General features: G+C 42.8%; 1 protein-coding gene across 1 annotated transcript in view; it reads right to left on the bottom strand.

Moving 5' to 3' along the window:
• Positions 1-2,491: 2,491 nt before the first annotated feature.
• HACD2 (3-hydroxyacyl-CoA dehydratase 2) overlaps positions 2,492-8,805 on the bottom strand; it is a 91,257-nt gene continuing 84,943 nt past the window's right edge. Inside the window, exon 7 of the mRNA XM_032630480.1 lies at positions 2,492-5,516. Coding sequence (XP_032486371.1) covers positions 5,434-5,516 — 83 coding nt within the window. The 3' untranslated portion in view covers positions 2,492-5,433. The remainder of the gene's footprint in view (positions 5,517-8,805) is intronic.

Here is an 8,805-nt window from a genome sequence, read left to right as displayed (position 1 = left end):
GACTATCACTGTCTGCCCTGGCACAGTCAACTAGTGTGGTTGTAGAGGCATTACGTATGCCCTTGGTTATCTATTTGGTATGTCCCAAATCGGTGTCATTTAAACAGCTCTTGAGGAAGACTTTAAGCCTGTTAAAGAGGCAATAATCCATGGCATGAATAGAAGTATTTTAAATCTATGAGAAAACTCACAGTCCAAGAGTCAAGTTAACTCACACCCACAGAGTGTACTGGACATGCTGCAGACAAGCATTCTCTGGGCCAGACACGGCCTTATAAGGTGGCCTGACATTTTTTCATGGCCCCGGCCACCCTCCAAAAATATCCAGAGCCAGAAGAGTGGGAACTGACTTTCCTGAACGTTTCAAAGATTAACAAGCAGGCTCTCCATTAAACAGGAGCACTAACACCTGCTTTACGACCAGCTCCAAAATCTCTCATTTCAAAGTCAGGCAGCCTGCAGGGTCCTAGCCGGGGAGGTCTCCCGAGGCGGAAGAGAATAGCTGGAGCCTCAAAGCACGCATCCAAGCTGGGTTTTTTTGCTCTAAAAAGTGTTATTTCCTGTACCCCTCCAGAATATGCTTTAAGACCGGGCTGCCATTAATTTATACGGACAAGAGAAATCTGTGACTAATTTGCTACAGTGCGCCTTCCTGCCCCTTCCGCGCCCTTGGACCGAAGCTGTGTTCCAAACGCCTTTGACTCCCAAGGCCCCGGATCGCTTGTGAGGTGCTGCCCCCCAGCGGGACAGCCCAGCTACGACAACACGGAGGCGGAAATCGCCTTTGGGTTTTAACCAAGTCCAGCATCTGGAAATGCATCTGGATTGCATCCACGAAAGTCAAAGATAGATGTGGAAGCACTGCCGTTGTAATAAGTCCATGTTCTGGAATTAGTGAACAGAAAACACAATTTCCAAACATAAGCAGATTTATGAAATGGGTACTAGGTGCTTAAGTACACCGCCTCTCACATTTTATTTTTGCTCAAGTGACTTTTAAGGTAAATTGCCTTTTTGTGGGAAAAAAAGATTATTTTTGGTAATGAGACCTACCCCTATAACAATAAGGGGTATCGGGGTATCTCTCTAAATTTGAAAAAAAAAAAGATTAGTTTCTCACGTTTAAAATAAGTGTTGGTCAACCCCCCCCCCCCCCCCCCCCCCCCGCCCCCACAGCTCTCCCTTCTAACTCTGGTTCCCAGCTGCCGGCAGGTTCAATGTTAATAGGTATGGCTATTTTTGCTAATAGCTGTTTAGAACAGTTTCTTCACCACTAAATAACAACGAACCAGTCTATTTGTAATGCTGGGATTAAAAAAAAAAATGAGGAATTGCAAAGCTAAGTCTTCATTCTTGTTAAAGGGAACAGAACAACACAGCAGTATTTTCGGAATGATGTGTGTAACAGGTCTCTTAATTATACCAATGGTAATTCCTCAGGCTGGGGTTTATGTTAACATAGTACACATAATTGCCATAAAATATGACAATGACAAATTACAAAGCCCTGGCTGGTTTCCCATTACCACCCTAAGATTGAAAGGTTGTGTTTTCTGTGTAGCCTCTACTATTAACTTTACCTCCGTTCTTCAATTTTAGTTGAAATAATTTTCTTTCTTTTCATAAATGAAAGCCTGTCTCCGAAGCAGATTAAACTCTATGTGAGGAGAGAGGCGGTCCTAACCACTGTGCTGGTAATGTCTGTGAACAGACAGCGTTCAGAAAGGAAATGTTCCTCTTTGGAACAAAGACCACGGTCCGGGACAACGGTGACAACTCTGAGAAAAACCTGGCAGACTCAGGAGGGGGCATGTCCCTGCTGGAGGCACCCTGAGATCATCCAGAGAAATAACTAGAAAGCGACCGGCACAGGGACGCATCAGCACTTTGATTTTGAGGTGAGGAAATCTAGGGTCTAGTACTAGCAGGTCAGAAGTGGCTGAGCTGAGTGCCCTTCTCAGTGTCTTTCTGCCCACTTGTTACTGTGGACGTCAGTGTGTAAAGTAGTGCCCAGGATTGCTCTGTATTTGGAGTTGTTTTTAGGAGGAGGTACTCAACCACTTGACCAAGTACTGGCTTTATTATAAGATGAACACTGCTGGGCAACAGTATTTCCCCTCTCAACTTACATTAGAAAAGTTAGATTAAAACACACACACGCTGTAAGAAAAGGGCCCTCAATCTTTTACTGATTAATTTTTTATTTTTCTTGGTCACCTATATGAGGAATCTGTCTTGTCCTTCTGCAGCCAGGTTGGAGACTGGCTTGGTAAGCTTGAAGACTGACTGGTAGGAAGAATGACTTTTTGGAAACCTCTTAATAGAATCTGTTTATTTTTCCTGTAAGTGTAGAACCATTAGTGAATAGCAGAAATAGATTTTAAAACTGTAAAGAAAGAGCTGGATTCCGTTAACAGAACTGAAACTCTTCCGTAATCCTACAACACCATTCTCAGGCCAGTTCAGTGTGAAAAATCACTGGACTCACTGGTCAGTATTTCAAATCCAGGCAGAGCACACACCAGTTTATTTTGAAATGCAACACAGATCAGTATTTTATGAATACAACTTATTATTACATTAACATTATCAGGTAAAAACAGCTTCCAAATACATGCATAGAAAGTTAAGCATAGTCTTTGAACTCCTTATTTCTAAATATACAAAAAATACATTTAAATTATATAATTTTAGTGAATCAAAGACTTATAAAATTACAGTTTTGGTTTTCCCAACATAGAAAAAATATAAAAATGACTATATATACGGTTGTATAATTTTTTACCCAAATTTCAAAGGAGCAGTATGTACTGATATTATCTTATAACGTTTTATCTGAAACTCAGAATTGAAAATAATTTGCAGGTTGTACCACATCAATGCCAACCTTTTATTATAAACGAATAACCAGAAACATGACTGGAAGTGAGGGCACAATCTCTTCACATGCCTTAACGCTACATTGTCTAAACCCTTCCTGTCGAAAGCTTGCTCCAGAGGAACGTTTTCATCAGGGAGGATGTGCTTTATTCCATGACTAACTCTCCACGGTGCCTTTGATAACAGTCAGTACGTGTTAAATGAATGAACCCAACCTTAGCAAATAGAACACAGCAAGATGCGGATTAGCAGCTTGTGTCTACAAAGTACTACTGCGTACCTCAAAGAATTTTCTGCCAGAAGGTGGTACCTGAAGTGGGGGATCTGAAACACCCAATCAGGTGGGGGGCTGGGCAGTTGATGCCTTTGACTGTGCCCTGAAATGAAAACGGTAAGTCTGACAAAATACCCACCAAAACACCACCTTCCTCATTCACACTTTATAGGAAGATGTGACATCTGGTGGGGTTAGATGTTCTCAATTCATAAGAGAACACCACCACTTCCAAAGAGAAATGAATTCATGTTAGAGGTAAAGAAACCAGTTACTGAGAGAGGTGACCGAAGGACACGGTGGCATGGCTTACTTATCTTCAACGAGCATTTCAAATGTTGATGGACAAAAATGCACACTGGGGTTGAGACCCTTTTTGAGAAGGGAGTTGTTCGCTGCGTTCTTGTTGCCGAAGTTCAATTTGATGCATAACCACTATTTGTGACAGGCTGTTTTTCATAGTGACAAATTATAATAGAGAGGCCCGAATAAAACCCCCAAGCCAGCAATCCTGGAAAACCTGCATTTCTCATCCCATCTTCTACAACTATTCCAAAAACAAGTGAAAAAAATCTTACTCAAATTAATAATAAGGCTAATATAACCCCAATTGATTCTATTTTATAGTAGAAATACATTTTTGGAAAAATAGAAAGAAAAAGCATGAAAAATAATCTTTCCCTCATATTTTGTTTACCAAATACAAGAATAGATTCTAATCTCAACACGCCCAAGTTAAGAGTGCTAACTTTAAGAAGCAGAATTTTAATGTTTAATTCAAAAATAATTTATTACACATCTACCTGCATTAAATTATAGGCTGCATATTGTCTTCTCATTTTCATCTTAATTTTCAAGCTTCTATGAAAATAAGCATTTAAAAATTAGTTTTCCATTACGACACTTCTAATATTAGCAATTATATTTTAATTGATAATCAGTCAGTAAGCTAGACTTTTACAGATCAACCAATTAAAAAAAACGGGGGTGAAGTCTGCACAAAGAACATTCTGTGTTTAAACTCTAATGCACATCTAAACTTGGGCTTTACATTTTTATCCAACCCTTTCTTGAAGAGCCTTAAATGCAGTTTAGCAATTAAAGTATGGCGACATGATGTTAATTAGACAATGTCCATATGTCCAAAGTATTTCTTGGCTGATCCAAAATGTGGGGACAATACTACTTTTAGCTCATGACTGCCCAACTGGAACATTTCACTGCCTCTGGACTTACAACTTGGTGGGAATTACACAGGACGATAATTAGGAAAAGTATCCAAACAGAAGAGATGAATGAAAATGTGAAGGTAAAATAATAAGGGCAGATGAACCCATTCCTGACTGTTCTTCCAGACTCCATTTTTAGAGTAACGCCTTCCATGTGCTTTCGTTAATGGATTCTTTACTCCTGTGCGACTAGACTGGTGTCAGGTCCCTAAGTAAGAATTGCTCTTGGCAAACACCTTGCTCAAGGGTGTTCTGAGAATGGTACTGTGAAAGGTACTTGTCGCTGACTAGTGACTGAGCTTTCCCTTTCTGAGAACTGTCATTTTGTTAAAATGTGATTGAGGCTGCGCCCCAGATAAAGTAGCTTCTCTACAATACACACATACTTATCAAATTCAGGCACACTTCGTAGGGGCAGGCAGTAACGACTCGACTGAAAACAAACAAAAGGGTTCTAGCTGTTTTCTGATTATAGGCACTACTCCAAAGTTTCACAGACATATATACATTGTATAAGTCATTCACTAGATAGGGGGGAAGGTCCCAGCCATAACTTCAGAGCATTCCAGAGGACAAATGGCTTCCAGCATGCAGTCAAGCACTTTGAGAGGGAATGCTAAACACACTGCAGACTGAAACATAGCTGCTGCAAGCTGGGCACTGAGCGGGCACAACTTCCTTACTCAGACTGTAACGCTCAAGTGTTAGTGTTACAGATCTTTATTTATCAGACACATGAGGGAAACAGGAGGATAAAAAACGCCAAATCCCTTTCCAGCGCCATCATAAATATTGGGAACTTCTGGCTGAAAGAACATGCTGAAATGGACCAGCAAGGATGTTTTATGTAACGGCTTTTGTTTTGTTTTTTTTATAAAATCCCAGGCCTATGTGACACTGGATTTGGGGTTTTGTTTTGTTTTGGGTTTTTTTTAGTATTTTAAAAAAAGTTCTTACTTATTTTCTATGAAACGTACTGGGAACAGAAAAAGTCTGCAGCATCTTTTGTCATTGGAAAGTTTGTTTCTGGGGGTGTGCAGGAAGCAGGAATTATTCAAATTTCTTGTGTTCTTCAGTATGAGAAAGGACCTTTCTTCTCTGGTGTATCATGTGGAAGTATAACTGGGGAAAAACTGGAAAGAAAAGAAAGAATTCATTAAGGAGATGACTTAAAATCACATGTTCTATGTAAAGCACATGGACTTGAGGTCCTCTCTGACTCTCTGGCCACTTTCTCTTTCAGCAACTAAGGAAGGTAACAAAGTGGGCTTGGAGAGAGAGGAAAAACACAGAGGGACTGACTTTCCCGCTTTAGCCGAGGGGGAAGGGTAGTGTGGACTGGAATGACAGACACTACTGACATTACCATTACCAATCAAGATGTCACAGAGCCGCCAAATAATACTCTTTACACTCTCTCATATTATCTTCACATTTATTCTCTGATTCCCCAACAACTAGGGGAAGAATTCTAGTGATGGAGTTATTATTCCTGTTCACAGAGGAGGAACTCAAGCCCCAGAGAGGGTGGGCGCGTGCCTGGGGTCTCACAGCAAATCACTGACAGAGTCAGGACCAGGCTCGGGGCTCCTGACTCTTAGTCTCGGCCTCTCTGTTACTGCACTGTCATCAGGGAGGATCTCCTGAAAGTACTTCCAGAGAAAGGCTGTTCTTTGAGTAGGAAGACTGAAGAGGGGGAGGAACGCTGTGACATTTGATCTGAACACCACTAAGCCAGGTTTGGATGAGGAAAAAGTCCATAAGAAAAGCAAGCCCTCAGGCACCAGAGATTCTATTCTGGGTCATTTAATAGATTACTTTAAAAAGGACTGGTTATCAAATGAAAAGGGTGGTCCTGCCTCCCTAGGGAGTCTTTAGAAATGCGGGTGGGGGGAGAGTATTGAAGGGGGTAGATTACTGGCATTCAGCACAAGGGGCCAGGAATGCCAAAATCCACAACGTATGACAGTCCCCCATGACTAAGAACTGTGTCATCCCAAATGCTTATAGTGTCCCTGCTGGGAAATGCCAGTTTAAACTACCTGACCTTCACAAGGTTACTGTAAACTGGGGGTTCAAAAACCATGTGAAAAACTCCAGTGAGATGGTCTTGGATGTACACTATCCCTCCTTCCCTTCCCAACCGCTCCAATCTCTATTTTTTAGACAGTAACCTGTGTTTTGGGGGAGGTAATTTCTACTACTGCCAACTCTCCTCTCACAGTTTCTTCCTTTTTAAATGGATTCCAAGTTGGCCAAATGTCAAATGATCCTCCCAAAGTACTCCAAGACATCAGTGGGTGTGTGCACACAGATCTGACAAACTGCAGAGGAGGCCCCAGTGCCGAACTGGGCTGCCATCCACTCCACTCACTATTTGCAGGCAGGAAGTTATTCACAGAAAAGACCCAGCTTGTGCATAAAATTCAGCAGTGAGAGAACTATTTTGGTATGAAAGCCAGAAAATTTGACAAGCTCCATAATCTAAAAACTGGAAGTAAAGATATAATTAAACCATAAGGAATGCTAATTGTAATCATTTGAAAATGTGTGGCCAGTCACATTTCTACAGACCTACTTTAGTAAAGGGAAACTTTGAGGCAAAGTACACCAAGGACTTTTCCACTGGCTGCATTTGTTATTACGCCACTCATAAGGTGGCTGTAGCCCCACAGGCTCTGAGGGAGGACAACGATCCAGAAGCCATTCGTTAGGCCCTTAGTGGCAGCAAGACGGCCAAGTACACCTTCTTCATTCCCCAGGCAAGGGCCTGCTGGCTACAGAGGGTCAGGGGTTAGAACTGGAGAGCGGACATGGCCCCTTCATTTTTTTACATCTTCCAGAGGTTTCTCAGCGCCCAAGAGAAAGGAATGGGGAGAATGGGGGTACTTGGGTTGGAAATTCTCTACTGCTCTGTGACTCCCTGGTGACCAGAACTTGGGTGACACCGTCTCCATCTCAATTACCCACAAGTTCACACTGAATCCAACTACAGTGGCTGAAACAATTCCAGATGCATGGCTACTGCTTTTAACTACACCGAATATCTCAACCTGCCAACGGGCCATTTAGAATTCTACCCTCTGCTCTTACAGCTCAGGACATGGAGGGTGGAGATGGCGGCTGTGCACGTTATGTGTGTCTGGCTTGGTGTGTCGGAGTCGGGGTAGGGAGCTGTGCGTGTCACTGGACCCACCTTCCTGTAAGGAAATGGGCTCTCTTAAGACTTGAAGGCTGAGAGCAACTGGAAATGCTCTGCTTGGGGCAAGTTTCTTCTGTTCCTCTAAAAATCAGAGGTGTGGTTATGGTTACTGACAACGTGGAGAGTGCCCTGCTTCTTGGTGCCCTCACCCTACTCATTGTTTCTCATTTCTCTCAGCCTTTTTTTTTAAGGCTGTAGCTAACTTTCTGCAGCCTTTTGAAGGCTATAGCTAACACCCCTATAGCTAACTTTCACCAGTTTGCACAAGGATGGGGGGAGGTGATGTCTACTGAGTCCTGTGGATACTGTACATCCTCACACTGCATCTGCAGCAGAGGAGGAAAAGAGCATCTTGCAAGGGACTCCAAAGCACCTCGATATGAGAAAACTCCCATGGCTGCGGCTCATGGGCCACACACAATATGGGCTATGTGTGCACCAATGCAACAGCAGGTCAGGACCATAACGAAGAGGTGCTGCTTTATGTAAGATCTGTGTATCATTAACTCCCCATTAAAGAGGGTTAAAAGGAACGTAAGTTGTAGAAAGGAAACCAAATTTGGTAAAGAAAGCTGCATTATCAAGAGCAACCTCTCCTAACTCTGCATTTTCTTCTCATAAACACCAAGTTTTGGAAAGCTGGAAATGTGCAGCTGGCTGGAATGAACTGTACAAACTGGTCTCAGTATTAACAACCTAAACAACTGAAAACATTCAGGGCCACTGGCTCAGGCCAGAAGCACAGTGAGTGCCAGCAGACACAAATACGGTCTGCATGACCATCCTGAGCTGGGGTGGGGAGTTAGGGATTTGGAGGGAACCTTTTAATCCCTGTCCTTGTTCTACAAGAGTTAAGCTGCCTTAGAAATGAAAGAATACAGCTTTGAACCAAGCCAAGTTCTCTTATCAAAAAGAGGCTGAGAATGGAAGAAGGGGGAAGGATTGAGGTAAAAGCAGACGTCTGTTGAGAGGAAAGCGCTGCCCTACTCCCTGTAAGACAGCTGGCTCTAAGGTCTGTGTTTTCTCTCTTTTCTCTTTTCAGGCCAAGAAGGACAATTCCAGAGAACTGGGCTTGTTCTCCTTCAGGAACCCTATCATCCTACCCTCCTGCTTGACCAGGCTCCTTCGCTACGCTGAGAGGTCAGCAGGCAGAAGCAAAAGGCCGGGCAGCACTGCTTGCCCACCAGAGCACAAAGACGACTCCGAGGTGCAGACAGACA

The sequence above is a fragment of the Phocoena sinus genome, chromosome 4 (genome assembly GCF_008692025.1).
Source record: "Phocoena sinus isolate mPhoSin1 chromosome 4, mPhoSin1.pri, whole genome shotgun sequence".
NCBI lineage: Eukaryota > Metazoa > Chordata > Mammalia > Artiodactyla > Phocoenidae > Phocoena > Phocoena sinus.
Note: the sequence above shows the minus strand (reverse complement) of the source record. Positions and strands in the feature narration are given on the sequence as shown.